This window comes from Magallana gigas, chromosome 6 (genome assembly GCF_963853765.1).
Source record: "Magallana gigas chromosome 6, xbMagGiga1.1, whole genome shotgun sequence".
Classification (NCBI taxonomy): Eukaryota; Metazoa; Mollusca; class Bivalvia; order Ostreida; family Ostreidae; genus Magallana; species Magallana gigas.
In genome coordinates, this window is record NC_088858.1 from 36,191,851 (window position 1) to 36,216,220 (window position 24,370).

Below are 24,370 nucleotides of genomic sequence, written 5' to 3' on the forward strand. Positions count from 1 at the left end.
TTGTTAGAGGTATAAAACTGAGGAAACAAAGGAGTTACTAAGAATTCAAAGTGGCTTTAATATACTCGTACCATGTTTACTTTTATCAAGTTATATATGTTTATATGCATAATATTTGCCTTGATTTTCCACAAAAAGTTGGTGTAAGCCAAAATAATGCATTTCCCGCCAAAATGTTTCATGTCGCGAGGAGATGCTCCGCTAAGCGTTGTCCTTGTATACGAGTTACACTAAACCGTATCTGTATATTTCCAAATTTGAAAGTAGGTGATGCTTTCTAGAAGAAAAAAACTCGTTGCTAAGTCATATTATTCCTGGATTGAAAAAAAAAATGTTTTATCGCCAATTCTGTGTCTAGGACGGATGTTAATTCTATTAAACATATTAATCTGAATGAAAAAAAGTCGGATTATTTATTATACCAGTAGTCTACATAATCTATGGTTTTTAAATAGGCTTTAATTTAAATAAGGCCTGTTGATTAGTTTTACTTGATTCGGTCAAAAATCGATACAAAATATATTATATTCCCCGGGATTAACCATTAATAACTATCTTACAGTATAGAAAGTGTTTCTGTTCCCTTGCATTAATTATGAACTATGCAAAAAAAATTCCATGGAAATACCAAGTTATATTTAGACAACACATCATGAGTTTTAACCATGTGTTTTGTGTAAATTACATAATATTTCTTTACATAAAAACTGTTTAACTGAGTTTTAACATTAATTAACATCCTCTATTGTATGCGCATTACTCATACCGAAATATGATTTCCAATCATGTTTTCCCCAAGATTAACTACAAATAATTATCTCGTTAAGTGTTTTTGCCAAATCTCCCAAAGTTCTCTTGCACTGTGACCTATCATGCAGCGAAACATTCCATAATTTTATGGAAAATACAATGACTGTCTAATAATTATTTGTGCTGTAGTTTTTCTTCGATGTCAGTGAAAGAACTTGTCAATGTAACTGAAGTTTGCTCATTATTCTGTATCTGTGTTCGAAACACTTTCGTTTCCGACTTATCTTAAAAACCATTGAGCATTTTCAATCTGTGGGCTCTTCTTGCACCCTTCAGCTGAATTTTTTTCTAGCTTATGGAATAGACCTAGATGTGTTTTAAGAATAATTCTGACCACACTGTATTTGGTTACAGTGTTTTAAGAATAATTTTGACTATTTGGTTACAGTGAGGTGGTCAGCCAAAGTTAGGTAACATATAGAGTTTAAAACGGTGCCAGATTCCCTTTTATTGGTATTTAATTTTTAATTGATCATTAAAGATGAAAAAAAAAGGTCACAAACTTGACAATAATTATGTTTTTCGTCCACTTATTTCCATAAAAATCTCAGATTCAAGTAGATCTCTACTCGAAGAGGTTGGTAAACCAAATTAAAAACGCATTACGAAAGATCTTTTGATTTTACTGAAAGATATCTTGATTTTACTGAAAGATCTCTTGATTATACTGTTAAAAACTGAAACTAGGTAAAGGTCGTTCTTATTTCTTCCTTGATCTTCATAACCTTTTCTGTTCATTCATCCATTTTTTATTAAAAGCGGGGGGGGGGGGGAGGAATTTTTTAAAGTTAAATTATAAAGGTCTGCACCTTATTTAACGTATACATTAGAAAAAAATCGTTTATTTTACGTAAAATAATTGATTTAAAAAAAAGACGCAACATCAGAAAAAATGATATGAACATTCTTGAAAATGCAAATTGATACCGGTAACCGATTTGTGGTTGATTAGTACGTATATACTCAGATGTGGTACGATGTTTGACGTAGAACAAAATTTGAAACTTTTTGTACAAATTCATGAAGAGCTAATCTCAGCTGCATCTCCTAAGTCTGTGACAGATTTTTGTCGGACAATCTGGGAGTTTTCCTAATCACTGTAACGCTATGCGCACCTCCATGTTCTCATTTTTAACACCATTATTACAGTACCGAAGACGTTCTCGCAATCGTAAACTCGGCCTATTCCACGCGTTTGTCATTTTTCAATCCCACGCCTTTTGTTATGACTATATGATGCAGCATGCGTTGAGATGAAAAAATTTGCAACTGAATTTCATGTTTCATCCATTTCAAAGTACATAATCTAGTGCAGACTGCATTAACGATATAACCTATATAAAAAAGCAGAACTGCCAAGAGCTAACAATCCTCGCCGCCCTTGGATGTGAAATAAATACATTTGAACGCAATGAGTGTTGATGAACGAATGCTGATAACTGCAATAAATCATTTCTTTCCTTCGCAATGGTTTCAGAATTTATCTTGATGAATAAGGAGCATTGTCTCATTGAAAATTCATTTGAACCAACTTTTGTTTATATTTTAACGAAGAGACCCATCTTTTCGTAAAGTATATCAACTTTGAATGTTGGGGTGTTTCTAAGTTTGAATAAAGTGCAGTTGTACAATGAAACCCTTTCCATGATCTGATAACCAAACATCACAGTTTGTGAATGTATATCCTGAAGTTCAATTGACTGGCTGTGTCTAAAGATTCACTGTGCAAATGGTCTGATGATCCCAATTTAAAACATCCTATGAGTAATTAAATAAAATTTGTGCCAAATACACTGGTTGCAGAATTAATCGTGACTTAAAGATTTTTGGGTTGTTAGTTACTGTAAATCTTGTATCCTGTGATTCAGAAATACCTGTTAATTGAGATCTGGTGTATGGTTTCTCCATTTATCATGTTGACCAGTACGTGACTCATATCCTTAAACAATATTCACCTGTGACCTGCCCAGAAATGAACGTCCGATGAATGTACGCTTCCATTTTTTGCCAGGATACAGTGATGATTTGTGGAAGTCATATCAGAAAAGGAACTTTTAACTGGCGTTAATCATTGCGTACATATGCACTGAGAAACAATTTGCAGTTACTCGAATTGAAATAAAAGCGAAAAGAAATATGTGTGTTAAGTGTACTTAAAGCGTTAATAAAATTCATAAATCATAAATGAGATGAAAGCATACATCAAAGAATTCGGCTCTTAATATTTAGAAATAGGCATTAGTTTTATAATGCTCCTTATGTCTCCTATTTGGTAAATGATATTAATCATGAATTTGCCGTAAAAAAAAACTTTGCACTCTGAAAAAATTTCATCAGTCCGCCGTTAAAACCCTTAATACCTAAGTCGTGCACCGATGCTGAAGTAAACATGTCACTTTCAATGAAAGAAACTTGATATTAGTGCAAAATATCTTTTTCTGATAAATATTGCTTAGGTACTTCGACAGACAACGACATTAACATAACAAACGGAGAAAATAACCTTTTATTTACGTTAAAATATTGTAAGCTGTTGGCCCAGTCAAACCTTGGTGTAACCCGATACCTATCTGACTATTACACCCGTTTTCATGATCAGGGATTTGCGGGGGAGAGTAAGTGCGCACGCCTAAATAAAACATAAAAATTCGCCGGTGCCAGTTGGTACCACTTTCCTCTTGCAGCATTTTTGTAGATCTAGTTTCTTAAACCGTAAGGATGCAGTCATCAAATGATTAATATAATTTTATATCAATATTAATTCTGACTACGCAAACGATCCAATCAACGGCTTTGTGTATTAATTTGAATGTTGAGATTATGCGCAAAGGATGAGACGAGTCAATTCAAAGTGATGATGGATATGTCGGAGTTGGGATTGTTTTCATGACACAAAGCGTATCAGTCAAGAATGTAGAAAACTCATAGGTTTACTGAATCCTCACGGTTCAGTAACATTTGCAATATCTGCGAAAAATGCATTCATTTAAAATTAAAAAAAAACCCCAAGCAGGTGGTATCGTGGAGGGTTAGACCTTCCCACAAAATATTTTAGCAATGCAAGTTTATCTACTGTACCATATGAATATATGCATTCATTGTTACCCTAATATGCGCCAACAGTTATGATTATAACCGGTCATTATCTTCTATTAAGTATCAGTTCTGAAAATCTAAGTTGAATCAATAAACATAAAAAAATGTTTGTTTAAACGCCGTTAATCAGTTACGTGGTTCACTTAAAACTTTATTAATTTTCTTACTCAGTTTCAAATGATTAATATTTAAATGATATCTTCATTCTGACATGTTTACGGAAAGAATGTGTGACTTTGTTTTCATTTTTTTTTTTTGTTCTTGCTATTCGCCTATTCACGTGTATACGGTGATTCACAAACCAATTTATCTGTGTCTCAAGGACATATTCTTTACATTGGGTTATTCAAACAAGAGCTGCTCAATTGTACACAAATGGTTTACTGGATAACAGGTGATTTATGATACAGTCTCAACAATTTTACTTCCTGCACTAGCTTGCTTTTTTATTGTTCAAAACCTTCAATTTTTTACGACTTTGGGCCATTTACCAAACAAAGAATATGTATATATATCTGCCACTCAGAATACAGTTGTAGTTTCAAGAATAAATTGAAACCATGCATTGCAGGTCTTTAAGTAATTAAAAAACAATTTATTAAGTTTACTTTAAAATCATCGGCATTGATTGAGCTCAGTAAAATTAAAATCACGTGGCGAAAAAAATTACGGTTCTTTCAAGATTATGAAATAGAGAGAATGTATAAAAGATCTTTAACTGGTCCAAATATATGGTTTGCTTTGTATTTAATTTATAAACTATTTAGGTATGCTTTCATTGCATTCCATTTTACACAATCTATATATGGTCTATTCACTTCATCTTTAAAAGTTAAATTTACTTTGGCAATCAATTGACCAAAAAATCAATTCCATTTTTTCAAAATATTGATCTTAAAACACAGAATATACATGTATTTGTTATATTGAAGCAAGAGCAGTTAGTCGATACGAAGCTCGTTCGATTGGCCTTTGCGCAGAAAAAAGAATGATCTAAACCTTCACACTGTTAAACTGTTTTGCTTTTATCCAAGAATTCCAAACAGTCACATCCTAAAACATATTATAATCTATTAATTAACAGGTAAATTTGTAAATTCTTCTCCGTTATAAGATATTGTAAAATGCCGCCACAAACCTAGCCTAATAAAATCCTTACATTAAAGAAGATTACCCTGTCTCAATGTTCGTACAAAATTAATACATTCCCACATTTTGTTTCTAAACAAACTTGTTTATATCCCACAATTGCCAGAGACACCTGCTATTACAAAATTCGTAATGTTTTCAGACAAAGATTTTATATATAGACCGCTAGAAATTAAACAAGGTGGACTGATGCCTTGAAGCGTGTCAAAGTAAACATTTTCGATATTCTTTTTTTAAAAGCCTGTAAATCAATAGTGTGAAAGTAAGACCCAGTTTTTATTATACGATCGATTTTCTAGAACTCTTGAAAAGAAATACATGTAATTACCGGTTTTATAACTTACAATCTTACAATGTATAATCAATTTTTGTGGTTATAATATTGACTTTGAGAAAAAATTCAGACCCCGAATGGCTTGGTATCCCCATACAAAGACAAATACACAGACAAGATCAACACACAAATAAAAAATATCCCAGGTCTGTACATCTTTGTTCTTAACGTAATAGACTCTGCTGTGTACGTAATAAAGTGTTGACAGCAGGTTTTTACGAAAGCCGAGAAGGATCATTCGAGATTCGAGATTCGAAATACGAGATTCGAAATACGAGATTCGAGATTCGAAATTCGAGATTCAATATCTAAATTAACCAATCAAATCAAGGATACGAAAATATGTATCCTAGCGACATCAAACTGTTCTAAATAAAAATCATACGTACATGTTCTTATATACAAATAAATGCTATGTTCACTTCTCCCTACCTAACTAAATAATTATTTGTATTTACTTTTACACAGAATATTTAAGTAGACTAGTAATAATGCAGTGTGCTTCGCGGATCTAAGTGATTTTGTTTGCCCTGGTGCATTTCCACCTGATGCGTTTGAACCCTAAGGTATTTCACCACCAGTAATAGTTTAAAACCCGGGTTTATTCACCCCTTTTGTGTAAAAATGCGGTTATGGTAGAGAACTTCATAAGCGTAGCTAATTTTTTCTGTAGGGGGTCCTAGGCCAATTCTAAAAAAATTTACTATGTAAATTTAATAAGCTCCAATTTTCCCGAGGAGGGGGTCCAGATCCCCTGACCCCCTCCTTTCTAGATCCCCGCATGAAGATTAGTACATGTATCTAAATAATCTAAATATAAATAATCTGTCCTGTTTCACTAATAAATATAAGAATTACTTATCGTTTTTATGTATGCATACAGTGATACACTAGTACTATGATTATAAACAAATCATTGAGATATTATCACATCATACGGAATTATTAATAAATACAATTTTTTTTCCTTTTCCTCAGTAAACAACTTATTATGAGTCTTACTTTTGGAATTGTTTTCAATATAGAAGGATACCTACTCTCTACAATTAAAGGTAGGGATGATAGGGTGCCAATTTGTTCACATTGCCGATTTCTTGTGCAGAGAACAGTAAAACCCTTTATTTGATTGTGCATGAATATTTCAAAATTAATTGTTGTACATATATTTTGTTATAATTCATTCATTGATATATCAACAAGAAAGAATAAATGCATATGTTTCACAGCCAAGTTAAGTTTCTCTGTAGTGTCCTACCCCCCTATCCCCCACCGCACCAAAATTGACAATAATTACATATAAGTCATACAAATGTTTACTTTTTTTGTAAGTAAATCTCTAAAGATGTAAATAAGCACTGCAAACAAAGATGTGTGTATTTAATATACTACTACATTACACTTAGCCAGATAAAATGTAATCAGGATGAAGCTACAAGGGGTGAGTGGTGCAAATTTACCAATTTGTCGCCATACACACAGAACACCAAATAAAGAAACTGTGAGTGGTGTGTGGAATGCATAAAAGATGGCGGCAAATTATCTCAAATAATCAGTGCAAAAACCCACAAATAGGCTGTTATTTGTCACATTCTAAAGGACATACCCGATTAGAATTGAAAAAAAGAGTCGTACGTTTAAAACTAATTTTGTCAAAACTTTTAGATTCATTTGGTTATATTTTGGTCCATTTGGGTAAATATATGCACCAGCGCAGCTCTAATTTATATATAATCAGGCCATAAATTCAAAATATTTTCAAAAATTAATAGCTTTAAATCCAGTGGATGAAAGAAAAGGAAAGCAAGTCGAACTCGATGAGTGCTAATACCTGTGTTGAATGAATGGTACAGTAGGATATGCGCAAAAAAGTCCCGTCTACTCTTTCCTACCCTATAATTATTGGAATATTACATGTAAATCCGATTATAAGAGTCAAATTAAAAATCAAGTACGGATATGTACCTGTTTATCAAAAGTAAAACTACTCATAATTTATCTACAGTGCATCGTTATGGAGCTACACAGAAAGTTTTATATTAATTTGCCGAGCCAAATAAAAAAAACCTTGAAAACGAAGAGAAAACAAAGTGGGGACAGAATAACTGACAAATTAATTAGGACTTTATAGCCCCCCCCCCCTCTTGAAATGTATATACTGAAAACAGATTATTGGCGTATAACATCCGCACACAATTTAAAGAAAATTTCATGTTTTTTTTTATCATTTTCGCTAGCTAATGTAAGACATCACAAATACCCCAAGCCCCCTCACGGAAAAGGAAATGCTAGGTGATGAGAGAGAGAGAGAGAGAGAGAGAGAGAGAGAGAGAGAGAGAGAGAGAGAGAGAGAGAGAGAGAGAGTCGATGTAAATCACAAGTGCGCTAACACCGTTAAAATTAAAGCTTGCTAGTTGGTCTGTCCTACCCTAGGTACCTCCTCTCTTTTCTCCTTTTAGAGGCTTAATTATTGTCTATATATGCTTGTAACAAATCAAATCAATTTCAAATTCTAAATCAAACTGAATTTGACACTACAAAACTCTCTGTCTGTCTGTCTGTCTGTCTGTCTGTCTGTCTGTCTCTCTCTCTCTCTCATATCGACAATGGCATTGCCATACCCTACAATACACTATTCTTATCTGGATTTTTGTCTTTGAGGTTGTAAATCATTATATCTTCTATGGTTTAAAACTTTATCATAACCTATATTTTGACATGTCGATTATTTTTTTGAGTTTCGTTTCATAGCTAAAACATTTAGATTAAACAGATCTTTCTTCGCGAGCCGATTTTTACACAGTTGGGGCGAATACACTTCGGGTTAAAATTGTTCGGGGGGAAACACATACAGGGCAAACAAAACCACTTAGATTCGCAAAGCCAACAGTGTTATTTCTAATTTAATTGTTTATACTGTGTGGGGTTAATTCATCAATGTTAATTTAACCATTTTATAACCACTATATAAGAGCTATTAAGACATTTATTTGTAGGAAAGAACATGTACGAATGATCTTTATTTAGAACAGTTTGATGTCGCTAGGATACAGGTTTCAGATCCATGATTTGATTGGTTAATTTAGATATTGAATCTCGAATTTCGAATCTCGAATCTCGTATTTCGAATCTCGTATTTCGAATCTCGAATCTCGAATGATCCTTCTCGGCTTTCGTAGGTTTTGGATACGCAAATTTAAACATATATGACAGTTCGTGGTATGGTATTTAATAATATTACGCCTCCGCATAAAACGCCAAATAATGTAGGTCAAGTTGAATATTGTTATACACAGTTTCATGGGACTTGGAAATCGAGGGCGGGCATAGAACTCCTGAAATTTCCTTGCCCATTTGAAATTATATACCGTAAGCAGCTTGTCACAAATCTCGTGACGTCAGACGTTGTGCAAACATTCATTATTGAAGTTACAAGGAAACATGTAGGAAGTAGTAAATAATTTCAAATTTGAGGGTTTATCGCAATTCTCTGAATTGAATGATTTCTCGTTCATTAGGGCTGTTCAAGCTACAGCTACCAGATCCTACGCTCATTCCCCTTTTAGATTTTTTCCTGTGCGGGGGAGACATCTTGGAATCATGTGTTGGTTTTATTTTTTCGTTGATCTCATCGCATTTTCCGATTGAAATATCAGACTGAAACAACGAACATCATTATTAAAAACCCAAGCTGAAAACACAAGAGTTTAATAAAATCAAAACTCAGAACAGGTCGGAATCTACTGCTATCTATACATAAAACTTTGTAGCATCATTTCTCCCCCCCCCCCCTCTCTCTCTCTCTCTATATATATATATATTATTGAACAGTTACAATAATTGCTTGGGCAGGTTTGCTTTAAATATTTTGGCATATTTGAGTAAATGGAAGTCAAGATTTGCCAAAAAAAACACCCTTTTACCTGCCTGGTAAAAGAGTATGTTGCATTTGAGGAGTATGTCTACTACAGTAATTTAAACTGTGTATGTATAAAGGGATAAGGGAAGTCACATCAACTATACATCTACACTGATGTACTTTTATCATATATCTCGAGAAATAATCCAAGGCGATCCTGTTTACACCTTTATTAACCAAAATATGCTCTGGTCTACCTTACAACAAACCACATCTAAAATATTAAGGAATTAAACAACACATTCTGGATATACGTAATTAACGAGAGCCGTTAATTACGTATGTCCAGAATATTTCCGTTTAACCAAACTTACGATCTTCCACTTCATTTTATTTGTAATTTTTTAAGTTGAATACAAAGTTAATTAATTGCAGCTAATTTCTAAGCGGATATAATTAGATTACGTAGTTCAAATATTAGGGTTGATATATATGTAAGTTATGCAACAAAATGGCGTGGATTGGCGTGTGGGAAAGTTGAACTAGAGGACCAGCATCTGGACTGAGTTGATGTATTACATACATGCATGTCGTCCTTTCCTTAGGGACAATCTTTCGGGGGTGTTCTACGCGGTCACCATTGTGACTAAGATTTGATAAACAGAATAAAAAAAATTACATGTACCATTTAAACTTCTTTATCAAACTTAACACAAGAGTGGATAAGGTAATACAATAGTCTGTCTTGAGTCGGTCAATCCTAGTTGAAAATATCCACATGTTTGTACTTTGACCCAATTGTGACATTATTAACGATATGCCTTAAAAAGATAAGCACAATTACATAATATATGATACAATGTCTTTCACACGTTAACCTCAACAAATGTACAAAACCACCGTGTTAAGTTACAAGGCGATCACAGTGCTTTAAGGCGAAGCAGGGTTGACTAGGTTTGTTTGCGTAAAATTAGGAAGCAAAGCGTGGACGTTTTTCATCACAGTGTACGTACGTTATTCTAAACAGTGGTCATAAATTATTAATTTTGAAAAACAAGGAAGGGTCCTGGGTCTAATTATTAACCCCACTGATTAAAAGTACGAACGCACTTTTTCGCGTTGGTCGGGATTTAATAAATACACTGTTACTACTGTTACACCGATTCCTCTGTTAACACAAACTTAATTGTTTTGCATTCGAAATTAAAAAAAAAAGAACTATGCACGTACATCAAAATCACGTAAAAAAAACAAAAAAACATACAAGGACGACTTTATGAATGAACGTAAGAATTCCTGAATGAACGCGTAACGGTAGAGCGTCAAATTGAATGAAGCAAAATCGAATGGTTCGAAACATATCTGTCAAATGCCACAAGAATTTCAGATGCACTTGTCAAAGGTAAATATTTGCACATGTATCTCGAAAAAATGAATGAAATGTTAACGGTTCACTGTTTTTGTGCACCAGGGGGTCATCCATGTTATTCTTAAAACCACCAAACATGTAATTGACTGCTTTTATGATCATAACCTTCAACCCATTTCTCTCATGTACACTGTAAAACACAAGTTTACAAAGGAAGAGGGATTTCGACGGAAGGTGGAAAGACTTTTACACATGGGTTTTCATTCAAATGTAAATCTCTATCGAATACCAGAAGTTATTCTGTGGCTGAAAAACTAATCATTATATTTAGATACGGTGTAAATTTTCTTTTCCTTATTTGTCACCTAATTAGTTTTAGGTGTTTATCATATCCAGCAATTATACTTTAAAGTGAAAAAAGTCCCCCTTTTGAGCAATTAAAAAAAATCGATATGAGATATGATCCATTATTACATATTTTGAATATCAAATGAGTCAAATATTTCCCCAATAATGTGTAACTAGTTGATATAATGACAGCATGTGTTTCATCTTACACTGGTGCAACCAAGTAATGGTGTAATTCATGTAGTTTCAGACCTGAATCATTAAGTCATTCATACCGGAATGCCGAGATGGCGCTATTATCTCACAAGGAAAGCTAATGTGAAATCTGAAGCCCTAATCATTAAGCGGTTTGTAATCGCATGTTACTGTTTGGAAGTGAAAATTATTGCGGTAAAAATTAAATTTCCATAGGAACTAATAGGTCCGGCAAGTGAATGTTTTGCTTTCACCCAATAGCAATAAAAAAAGTTCTGATAAAAAAAAAAATTCCTGTGCCCTGAAGAGTTTAATGATATGATAAGGAATTCCTATTTTATGCCCATGCGTATAAGGAATTATGTATACTATTGTGAGATTGACACCGGTATTAGGTGACACATTCAAAACATGGTTCGAAAATATAAACAGAGTTGATCATCCGTGGTCATATCCTTATGATCCCGCCTCTGAAATTCGCTATCATTGAGCTTAAAGGTGATAGGTTAGCTTCCGGAAACATAAATTAAAATTTTAACAGTTCAATCTTCCCGCGCCAAAAAAAAAAATCCACAATGTGTCACGGGCGCCTATGTGCATAGATATATAAACAAGCTAGATTTCGGATATTGTTAGAGATCGAGAGTGAGGGACTATAGCAGTTATCTTTAAAGAACCTCATATATTACGTGATTTTGTGACTTTTTATTACATCTGCAAGTCAAACCAGCATTCGTTACTAGCATAGATAAGAGCTAAAATTAAACATGGAGTCTAGAGTTGTGAATTTCATCGTTTTATTAACGGTAAGTGATAGTTTTGTTCATGTGCAACAACTCAAACGCATTTTATTTAGAAATTATAACGTGAATTAATGAATTGAAATTGTAAAGCAACAGCGATCAAAGAATTATACATAATACACCATTGAAAATGTAATGCACTATTTCAACATCTACAATGAGCAGAGGAATCTTGAGATTTGTCAAGTTCATGCTAAATAAACATTTTCATTTATTCTACAGGTGGTTCCTGCAATTCATGTATCTGGTAAGTTTTTATATTTTTTGTTTGAGATATTTGCATTAGTTAATTTCTCTCTTTTTACTTTAAAACTTTTTAAAACTTTCAACTTTCGTTTTAAACTAAGATTCATTTATCGGTTAAAATCGATAACGTTGTCCCAGTTAAGAGATAAGAGAAGATTTCGTCATTACGTTATAAACAGGTATTTTTACGGGTAGTAAAGGTAGCTTTGTTCACCTTTATGTTATCCTTTTGTACAGCGATTTAAAAAAATTAAAGTAAATTCACTACCAACATTTTTAGTGTTATTTCCTGTGCTAGAAACTGTAACAGACACGACACATATGGGGAATAGGACCCACATCCTTTTTAATTGGCTTTAGTAAACTGAGGGAGTATGCATTTTGAAATATTTTATTCTCAGGCAAATAGAGTTGGGTTTTTTTAAAATTCAGTGGCTTCCCCTGTAAAGCCCATTCATTTGTTTGATAGATTATTTTATAGCATTGTATGTAGGTTCTATCAGCTTTGAGAAACTAAGGGACTTTTCAATCATTTTTAAAAGAAAACAAATATCATAGTAAATCAATTCGCAAGTGACGCTACGCAGAATATCAGATTCATCCTCAAATATAATAATCTATATTAAACGATAATTGATATCCTCTTATAGATTTTGTTTCAACCTGGAATTAAGAATATCTCATATTCGAAGAGGAGTTTAAATAAAGTGGGAAGAAATTTCTGTTTTCGAACGTGAATTTAACATTGATTTATGTTGATTCCAACTTTTTCCATTCAAGACCTGTTTTACAAGATATAATCATTATTTACATTTTAACAAATTTATTTTAGCAACCACATACACCCTTCATGTGTACATGTACATGTAAATTAACAAAATGATTAATTTCATCATGCGTCTTTAACAGATTACTTCAGGTCTTTTTATTTTCATTTTTGTAGGAAGTATTTGTCAAAACAAGATGGCAGATGTTGTTTTCCTTTTGGATTCTTCCTTTAGTGTTTGGGAAAGTGACTTTGCCGAACAACTTAAATTTGTCAAAAGTGTAGTTGACAACTTCCAAGTAGGAAAAGACGGTATCCAAGTTGGAGTTTTATCTTACAGCAGCGAAATCCAAACCAACTTCTTTTTGAACGAATACAATGATAAAGAGGCAATAAAAAGTGCCGTTGACAAAATCCTGTACCTGTCAACGGCCGGAACCGACACTGCTGGTGCTCTGAAATATGCCCGTGAAGTCATGTTTCACAAGAAACATGGCGGACGGGAATTGGCTTCAAAAATTATAATTCTTATTACGGACGGGATGTCTCACGACTCAAACGCAACAGCCAAACAAGCGGAGAAAACTAAACAGGCCGAGATCAACATTCTGGCGGTTGCCGTCGGAGCGCCCATTATGCGAGAACTAGAAATGGTTGCAAGTTATCCTACTACGGATTCTGTTTTCAACGTGACCGATTTCAGTGCGTTGCCTTCAATTGTCCAGTCTCTCGCCACAACTACCTGTTTAGGTGAGACGATGTAATTTTGAATGTCAATTTTGCTGATAATTCATGTTTCATAAAAAGTTCGTTACTGTTCTTGTGCTAACGTTGTTGTGTCTCTTTTCCAGTTCCTGATGTTCAACAAGATAGTGAAAAAACAGACACTACAACCGTTTCAGTAGTTGAAGACAAAATAAAGAAATGTAAGTGTGTAAACTGCTTTCATGTTATAATCTTCAAGATTATATTTCACCAATCCTTTATAGTAAATGATATGAATAACATTTTCATCTTAAATCAATTCATAAAATTCTTTTATCTTAGATTGCGAGAAGACACCATCAGATATTCTTTTCCTAATCGACAGTTCCAGTAGCATTTGGCCTCTGCATTTTCGGGACATTGTTCAATTCACATTGAAAGTAATCGATCTCTTTGACGTCAGCCCAAATAAGACTCGAATTGGCGTTACTTTGTACTCTGATGACGTAAAACCCGTGCTACACCTCGACAACCAATTAAATTCAAAAGAACTTAAAAACACTATTTCAAACATTCACCAACTAAAAGGAGGCACCGAGACGGGAAAAGCACTGAAGCATGCTAGAGAAAATGAATTTAACGAAAATTACAGTCGTAAAACTGCTGCGTCAAAAGTGATCATATTGCTAACCGATGGACAGTCGATTAGACCAGAAGATACGCTGACAGAAGCCAAGAAACTAAAGGAAGAAAACATAACTGTATTTGTCATCGGAATAGGAAATAGAACAGACAGAGAGGAACTGAAAACCATTGCTTCAAGTGCTCGACATCAATACAATCTTCAAGATTACAACGCCCTTTCTACCATCAAAAACATGCTGGTTGTGAAGACTTGCACAGGTAAGTGAAATAGCTGTACTACCTTTTAGATATTCAAACCATACCCTTTCTTGAGATATATAAACACTTGACAATGAATTTGATAAAATCAAATGCAAAGAAAGTTTTTAAAAATATTTGGACTACCTTTCCTTTGATTTGTTTTATTTATGAACAAAGAGGAAGAAATTGTAAAGAGAGTGCTTTTCTACTTCTTTGAAGTTGTTAGACAAGATTTAGAGTTTCAAACTAAAACTAAAAGACGCATGTTTTATTAGAATTCTCTAACAATTTTATTTCTTTTACAGTTCATTTCCAATTTCAAGATTCTGCCAACGATGACTCTGAAGGTAACGTATAGTTATGGTTGCTTGTATAATACACGATATGATTAATTCGTTAGACGTCAACAGTTAAAACACGAACAAATTTAGTAGGTGAAAAACGGATGCAAGAAATTAACAACAATATGACATGAAAACCGATACCAGGATTTTAATATTACTTCATTAGAAGCAAACATCTCTTAATTTAAGCACAGAAAAAACTTTTGATAAGGAATCCGAAAAAAACACTGTTGACATCACAATAGTTATTACAATGCACACAAGTTTTCGAATTCCGTCTTGTTTTCTGAATTATTGCAATGCTCGCTATTTTTCGAAACCCCATTTTCTATGTTGCTTTGCTTTGAAAAGCGAACTTTTATCACTAAATATTAATTTTATTTAAATGAAATATGATGGTAATTTTTTCACAGAAACTTGCTGGGATACGCCTAGGGATGTGATGTTCGTTTACGACTCTCCAGCTATTGGAATTCATCGGTCTAAGATAATCAGAAAAGCCATTACTGAAATGTATAAACTGATGCTTATTGGTTCCAACAAGACACGGGCAGGTGTCCTTTCTCACTACTGCCCAACAGATTTAGACACTGGTATACAGGATTTCCAAAACGAGCAATCGTTTCTTCAAAGCGTTAAACGACAACCTAACGATGGACTGAGAAGGCTGCTCCGAGTACTCAGGACTCGAAGTTTCCCACGGGAAGAACATATCAAAAAGCCCGTCAAAAAAGTGGGAATTATTTTCTTAGACAGAGAGGAACACGATTCTCGTGACGTCATAGAAGAAGCGCGCCGGACTGCACTCACCAGTAGGCTCTTTGTGATTACCATTGGCAATCGTGTAGCATCTCACGCAGTGGAATCTCTGTGTAGCGACTTCAAACATCGCTGCGTGTTCCATGTTTCTCAGTATAACTCTCTGGTACAGTATGTTCCTGACATTATGGATATGGTTTGTTATTCGTGAACATTTCGTTTTATGTTGAGATAATTTTTCTCTTCTTGATACAAGCTTAAATTTTTACAGCTGTAATATCTACCTCTTATACAGTTGTTGAGTTTTCCCTGAACCCTTGTGCGGCATATCAAGTCTTTTGTCACAAGTTCACAACGCATCAAGATTAGAGGCTCTACATATCAAAATTTGTCAATCTACTTACCATGTTGCATTGTATTATATAAGTGTTGCCCAAACGTCCTGAAATGTCCCATAAAGGCATTAAAAAATCTAGTCAAAACCTCAAGGAAAATCCAACACAAAACAATCTGGTATGATGTAGTACCTCTAGTCGATAACAAAAAATATCCGAATTATGTCCGTCCATATGAAATCTTCGGAATCTATACGCAGCATGTTTCATATATAATAGCATATATAATATTTCCGCTTTGTATGCAATGAAAAGAGGTTACGAGCTATCCAGGGCTGACTGTTTGCATGGTGCTAATTTTCTCACTTGTTAAATTTTTTTCAAAAAATGTGATATAATGTATATAAGCCTTGTTTAATATGTGCATTGTTGTTTATACACCCTAAATCCATTATCATTAATATAATTGTGATCCAGATTGTTATACCGCTTCAATTTTATATTTTCATAGAATTTTTATTCATCGTTGTGAAGAAATGATTACATTGATTTTTAATTTATTATATACTTTTACTTTCAATATATCTGCATGTTTATATCAATTTTGCAATAAACAATAAAAACAAACTGCTTAAGTGATCATGATTTGTTTTTAAGGAGGGATTTATAGTGTGTTGTGCTTTCTACAAACAGCTGTACGTGGTATGTTAAACTAGTATGGATTTTTTAACAGGTAAAAATATACAGCGACGCATATTAGATAAACAAGAATCGTATGAAAGTTTAAAGGGAAATTGGACAGCACAACTTTTATGCTTGTAGGAAGGTCCAAAGTTTATGAATCTTAAATTACCTTAAATCGAGATTTTTCTATATATCCGATCTAGCTGCTGGGTATGTTTGAAGTATAAATTTGTTTAAATTTGATTGAAAGTAAATAGAGAAGCGAGAAATCATCATTCTAATTCCTCATAAGCAAGTGTTCTGGGCTAAAGAAAGTCAACTAAAACCAGTTTAATAGGGGTTGTTGTTGTATTGTCGTCAAAATCAAGATAATTACATATACATGTATTATAATCACGATATATTTTCAAAGCGCACACATCTAATATAATTGTGAATGCAATTTAAACGCTTGCAATAAATATGAAGAAGTCATTAAAATTACATACATGTTCTTGAAATCCGAACTTGCCCCAGTTATAAATTCAATAGAAATCTGTCAAAGAAAATGTTTTTTTGACAATATAACATACATTATTTCGTATTTGCCTTCCGTACAGCTTTTAATATTCCTCAGTATATGTATTTAATAAAAACTAAGTACACATTAGATAAGTTGGTCAAAATGACTTTTTTAAAATAAATTCATTTAACTACATTAAAATCAATACTAACAACAAATTTTTGGAAACTTTCGTAAAGACTTCCACGAAATATTAAATTGTTTAGCAATAATGCCTTTCAGTAATTTATACAATTTTGAGTAAGTATAAGACAGAAGTTCAGAATATGCATATCATTTGTTTTTTGTCTGTAAAAAGTATACAAGAGCTCGGAATTATCTAGTGAATAAGCTATTGACATTACGTTACGTACACATTATAGATGCACATTTATTGTTATGGGGGATGATTCTTTGACAAATACACAAAACACTGAAATTTTCAAGACGGTACAAATTTTTTTGAGTGAATGTGGTTGCTTTTCAAAAAATGTCTGAATTTTATAAGGTGATATTATATATGTAGTAGATTGTTTATTCATGTATATTTATGTGTATATCTAACGTTATTACTGGCAATATTTATAAAACTTCATTTTTAGGAGAAGACTAAGTTATTTAGAACTTGTGTCTTATCCATTTGATTTAATCAATAAAATATGTTCAATTCAATTCAAATTCAGAAGTTCTATTAATATATATAGCTGTCAAGTATCGTTGATGCATATTTAATTTTCTGAGGCTGGAAATTCGAAAATATGTTCAAAGAATATAATAAAACTTTAAAGTGTCAAGAAAAATTGTTACTGGCTTGTGGAATTAAGGAGAACAGGTGACGTTTATTTCAATACCTTATCATAATACTAACAAAAACAAATCTACGAGCTTTACGACTTTGCATATAATTTAATTCATTTCAAATCTACGTATTTAAAAGACATATTCTAAAAAGAAAAACAAATGGTTTAGGCATTGTTGGAACCTTTCCTCATAACCCGGAAGAATATTCGCTGACTGTCAACTAGAGGCTTATTGTTACGTGTCTTTTTTAATCCTCTAAAAATTGATGCTTAAACACAAACTACATCACAACAGACAATGAAAATTGATCTTGCATTTAATTCTTAAACTTAAGCTATATTTCCCATGCCTGTACCTGCAATTAAACACTCTTGTAAGTTTATAAATATACAACCACATCTATAAACGATCGAAGCTGTTTAAAGATTCAATATGGAAAAAAAATCATTCCAAATATCCAGACTATGAATGTAGAACAGCTAGGTATATGTACTTACTTCTGATTTGTTTTAGAAAAATGATATCTCGGAACTCATGGAAAAGATTACTTGTGTTCATTTCATAATGAACATGTAGGGAAAATGGGTTGACCTTTTTACACATCTAGAAAAGCAATAAAAAACAGTAGACCAAAAATAAGTACATGTAATCATCTAAAAGAGATTAGGAAAGAGTAGATAGTATTGATAAGGGGGTTGAATAAGTCGCCGTCTAATTTTTGATCTTGGAAAACAATAAGGTTTGAAATCCATTTTTTCTCAAATGGAAATATATAAAAGCTATACATGTGAAACTGGTCAACTATGCAGTATTCATTTTCTTAATTCCCCAGATTCATGGCACCGATAAATTCTGGATAAAATTTCTAAATTTAAACACCTGGTTTACCCCCCCAAAAATAATAATCTCACCTGATTGGCAAAAGTCAATAATAAAATTCCCTATCCAAGAAACAATAATCCAAAATTATGTTTTCCCTTTGCGAAATGAATTCCAAAAACGAAAATTTTTATGAAAAAAGGACCACCCAGGTTTTAGTAAAGAAAAAATTCCAATATATACGTTTGTGCATACTCGCAAATGATTCTGAGAGGACTTTTTATGTGTTAAATATAACAAGGTCCTCCGTGTATGGTTCTTACGTATACACGCACTGTACATACAAGTCATTTGGTTTATTAGTTCCGGAAAAGCGGGAAAAACAACAAGTGTCTGCTTTATAAAATCATTTCCGGTGCCGAGGTAACAAGTCACCGCCGCAATTTCCATAACGTGATTCAAGTATTATATCAAAATAGCAACTAATTAATTAGACAATTTTATTAAAAAGGCATCTAACATTTGTTTTTGCAAACTTCAAATGAGTATTTTAATTTGATGTACTTATAAATTGTTACATTGTATATACATGTATGTCGATACTGAAACAAGAACATTTGATCGAAAATTGGTTTTTAAACGAGTCAGAAAAGGCATAGACTAAAAGTTTTTCTTTCTTATATATGCTATACTAATAAGGATACATTTACCATTACATACGAGAAATAACTCTCATTTTGAAGAGATATGATTTCTTCATAAAATTGTATGTTTATCAAAATTGTTTGCATTTCAATTACAATTTAGTTATTTGCGAAATATTCTCACTAAAGGAAAATAAACGAAAGAAGGAACTTAGTCAAGACTTGGTATTACTCATGGAGCACGTCTCAGTGGTCATATGTGTCATTACTCATGGAGCACGTCTCAGTGGTCATATGTGTCAGACCAGTAACGCAACACTGCTGGTTCTAGTCTCGCTCTGGTCTCTTGATGTTTTGTGTTGCGCCATTAGTCAAGGCTTCATCTACCTTGTCTCAGTCCACCAACTTATATTGCCTGGAGTTAATCTGAGATGGACTGGTGTCCGGTTCAAGGGGAGTCGATGACTCTCTCACGCCGAGCACTACGACAACCGATGAGGATAAGCACCTTATGCTTTGTAATGGCGTATTAAAAAGTATTAAACTTAATTGTTATTTACTGGAACCTCGAACAACTTTCATGTTTATGTCATCAGAATCACGTTGGTCTAAAATGATTCTTGTTAATGCCTGTGAGATTTATTATATTTATTTTTCAAGATCAGCACAGTCTAGCACCCCAATGTAACTACTTTTCAGATCACTCAATACCCAATCTCAAATACCTGTTGAGACTAGTGGTCTTTTAAAATAGTTTCTGTTCATACAGAAACGGGTACTTGAAAAGTTGGTACATATTGATCTCTATATATACGTTAAAATAATTGTACCATGTAAGGCATGTTTTTTTAATTAAACAAGAGGTCAATAGGAATTAACGGCCACATGAGCACCATAGAATATACACAAACTTGTCAAGGAGTCTCATATATGCATTTAATTGAGTTTCATTTTGGAGTAAACAAATTATAATATTGTAATGACGACCACCTTCCTGCCTGAAATCTTTCAAAAAGGACTATGAAAGGCTTAACGTGTATATATTTTCATAGATAAACTAATACAAGGTAATGTAGGTAGTATACATCTACTTGTTTATAACCTTCCATCCCTCATCCCCAGGGTTCGACAGAAACTCTGTGGACATTTCAACAGAAAAATGCGAATGATTTATTTTTTACACGACGTATAAGTTTTCGAATAAATTCTGCTTAATAAAAGTACAAAAACATGTCTACTAAAAATGTGGCACAACTGCTACCCATAGGAATTCCAACAGATCGTTGGAAAACATGATTTCCAAAACATATAGTAAATACTTTTTAAATCTTAGATAATCATGTTCTCTACTTCCATATATATTTTTTAAAATCTAAATGCATATTTTTTAAAAATCTAAATGCATGGTTATGATACAAAAATGTGAAATTCATGATCTCGGGGGTCAGGATTTGCGGCTCAAGGTAAGGCCAATGTGGCCATAAAGTAAAAATATTTTAAATCTTAGAACATATTCTTCGCTACTCCCTTATATATTTGTTAAAAACGAAATACACGGTTATGATACCCATGAAGTCCTGTACCAAATTCTTGAAGCCTGGGTCAGGAGTTCAGGCTCGGGCCAATATGGCCGTATAGTAAAGATGTACTTAATCCTACAATATTTTCTTAAATCCCACACATTTGGGCAAAAAACTGAATGCATGGTTATGATGTCCACAAACTCCTCTACCTAAATTGTGAAATGCATTGCCCCTGGGTCCCGGCTTCAGGACCTGAAGGGGGTAGGAAATATGGCAATATATGTTTACAATTTTAGTAGAGGACTTCCCGTTTAACATAAATATGAAGTCAGTTTTTCTTACAGATGTGTGAGAGTAGAAGAGAAGATTTTAAAAACATTTTATGACCATATCGCCCCCTACCCCCTTAAGACCTTGACCCCTGATTTAGGGGCCACGGATTTCACGATTTACAAAGAGAAGTTAGTGGACATCATAACCATGAATTAAGGTTTTTTTCTTTTTCCAACATTATTGGGAGTAAAGATGAAGATTTTCTAAGCTTTAATACATTTTCACTACATGGCTACATTGGCCCCACCCTAGGACCGGAACCCCTGTCCTAGATGTCATGCTGAATTTTACAATTAAGGTAGGGGACTTCATGGACATCATAACCATGCATTTTGTTTCTAACAAATATATTTGGAAGTACAGAAGAAGATTTTCTAAGATCTAAATTTACATTTATAATATACAATATAAGGCCAATTTGGTCGGATCCTAGACCCTGAACCCCTGATTCAGGGCCCATGAATTTCCCAATTTTGGTAATGGGCTTCATGGATATGATAACCATGCAATCAGTTTTTTTCCCTCACATATGTGGGAGTAGAGAAGAAGATTTGTGAACATTTTTTTTTACAAATTTGACCCCGCCTGTGGCGCCCCGGGGGAGGTAGAGTCAGACATTTCACAATTTATATTTCTCTTACCACAGAGATGCATCACACCAAAATTGGTAGCAATTGGCTAAGTAGATTCTATGGAGAAATTAAAAAATGTAAAATTGTTAACGTACACTGCACGACGACGGACAAAGACCGATTTCAATAGGTCAACTGAGTAACTTGGGTGACCTATAAATTGAATATACATGTACCATTGCCCCCATGTACACAAGTCAGTTTTTATAATTAATAATAGCTGTCATGATTTCAATGTCCAGTTAAGATTCAGTTTTATAATAATTGTACATGGTCATGGAAATATCATGCTGCCATCACTAGTTCATGAAAATCATGTTCAGTGGCCTTTACATGAAGATCATCTTTAGTATTCAAACTATTATCAGCTCGAACAAGATGGCTAAAATAGCTGCCGAACTGCAGAGAGGAAGAAAGGGATTCTGCTGAAAAAAAATCGCCTCTTGCTATTTTAATTTTTCATTTGTCGCATTTGTTGGGCTATTTCTTCTGGACAACACTTTCGTCCCGTTTTCTCTTTTAATCAAATACTTCTGATCTGATGTGAATCTTTTTTCTTTTTAATTTTCGCCTAGTCTGAAGTGTCCATCTTTGTTTCAGTTGTTCCGTCTGATTTGCTGGTGATACTCTATACATGTTGTTTTTAGATGAACCTTTTCCATCTGTTTTGAATATTGCATCTTTCTTCTGTCAGAAAAAAATTTGACGATGGACTAGCATCTAAATGTTTTAGTTAATATTTTTGGAAGGTTTTGGTACAGTCTGGACATGGAACAACCTTGACATAGGTTCAACAACCTCTGACTTCTTCAGTTGGAAATGCGAAATCATCATGAAGTAAAGCACTATGATGAACTCTAAACTCTGGAGTAACAACACACTGTTCAGTGTTGATAAGCGGATCATGAATGGGCTGCTGAGTTGATCTAACAAACATCCAGCACTGGTAGTTCTGGCACTTCACTTACTATATCAGTGGCAGGAATAAAACAGACATTACCTATACGACATTAATATTATACATAATCGTACTTTGCCTTCCTCTTCAAAACCGAATTTGTTAAGTTAGGTAATCTTAGGGATTTCAGGGCCCTTCTTTCCTTGTTGTCATCAATTTTCTTGGATTTAGCGCGACCACTACACTTAAACCTACACTTTTTCATGTTCGATTTCTGTAATGCATCCCTGAAATCTTTGGCCGTGTAAACATCGTTCCCTTCATTTACACGCCGTCTGTAGACAGACTTGGGATGCTTTTTTGTCACAAATTGATGTTTTGTGTTGCGTCATTAGACAAGGCTTCATCTACCTTGTCTCAGTCCACCAACTTAAATTGACTGGAGTTTATCTGAGATGGATTGGTGTCCGGTTCAAGGGGAGTCGATGACTCTCTCACGCAGAGCACTACGACAACCGATGAGGATAAGCACCTTATGCATCGTAATGGCGTATTAAGAAGTATTAAACTTTATTCTGATTTACTGGAACCTCGAACAACTTTCATGTTTATGTCATCAGAATCACGTTGGTCTAAAATGATTCTTGTTAATGCTTGTGAGATTTGATATTTAATTTTCAAGATCCGCACAGCACCCCAATGTAACTACTTTTCAGATCACCCCACACCCACTCTCAAATACCTGATGAGGCTTGTGATCTTTTAAAATAGTTTCTGTTCATACAGAAACGGGTACTTGAAAAGTTGGTACATATTGATCTTTATATATACGTTAAAATAATTGTAACATGTAAGGCATGTTATTTAATTAAACAAGAGGTCAATAGGAATTAACGGCCACATGAGCACCATAGAATATACACAAACTTGTCAAGGAGTCTCATATATGCATTTAATTGAGTTTCATTTTAGAGTAATCAAATTATAATATTGTAATGACGACCACCTCCCTGCCTGAAATCTTTCAAAAAGGACTATAAAAGGCTTAACGTGTATATGTTTTCATAGATAAACTAATACAAGGTACATGTAGGTAGTATACATCTACTTGTTTATAACCTTCCATCCCTCATCCCCAGGGTTCCACAGAAACTTTGTGGACATTTTAACAGAAAAAAGCGAGTGATTTATTTTTTACACGTAAAAGTTTTCGAATAAATGCTGCTTAATAAAAGTACAAAAACAGGTCTACTTACAATGTGGCACAATTGCTACCCATAGGAATTCCAACAGATTATTGGAAAACTTGATTTCCAAAACATAGTAAATACTTTTTAAATCTTAGATAATCATCTTCTCTACTTCCATATATATATATTTTTTAAAATCTAAATGCATATTTTAAAAAAATCTAAATGCATGGTTATGATACAAAAATGTGAAATTCATGATCTCTGGGTCAGGAGTTCCGGCTCTAGGATAAGGCCAATGTGGC

General features: G+C 33.6%; 1 protein-coding gene and 1 long non-coding RNA gene across 2 annotated transcripts; one reads left to right on the plus strand and one right to left on the minus strand.

The window, feature by feature from the left end:
• Window positions 1–11,527: 11,527 nt before the first annotated feature.
• LOC117680472 (cartilage matrix protein) lies at window positions 11,528–16,374 on the plus strand. The gene is made up of 7 exons (XM_034466994.2): window positions 11,528–11,963; window positions 12,183–12,207; window positions 13,150–13,722; window positions 13,824–13,898; window positions 14,020–14,580; window positions 14,868–14,909; window positions 15,320–16,374. Exons 1-7 carry the CDS (start codon window positions 11,925–11,927, stop codon window positions 15,874–15,876), a joined length of 1,872 nt encoding a protein of 623 aa, XP_034322885.2. The 5' UTR covers window positions 11,528–11,924; the 3' UTR covers window positions 15,877–16,374.
• A 626-nt stretch (window positions 16,375–17,000) lies between these two features.
• LOC109617429 (uncharacterized) lies at window positions 17,001–19,178 on the minus strand. The gene is made up of 3 exons (XR_002198558.3): window positions 18,938–19,178; window positions 18,524–18,629; window positions 17,001–18,381 (listed from the first exon to the last, which is right to left on the minus strand). It is a non-coding gene; the product is annotated as an uncharacterized lncRNA (long non-coding RNA).
• Window positions 19,179–24,370: the final 5,192 nt, after the last annotated feature.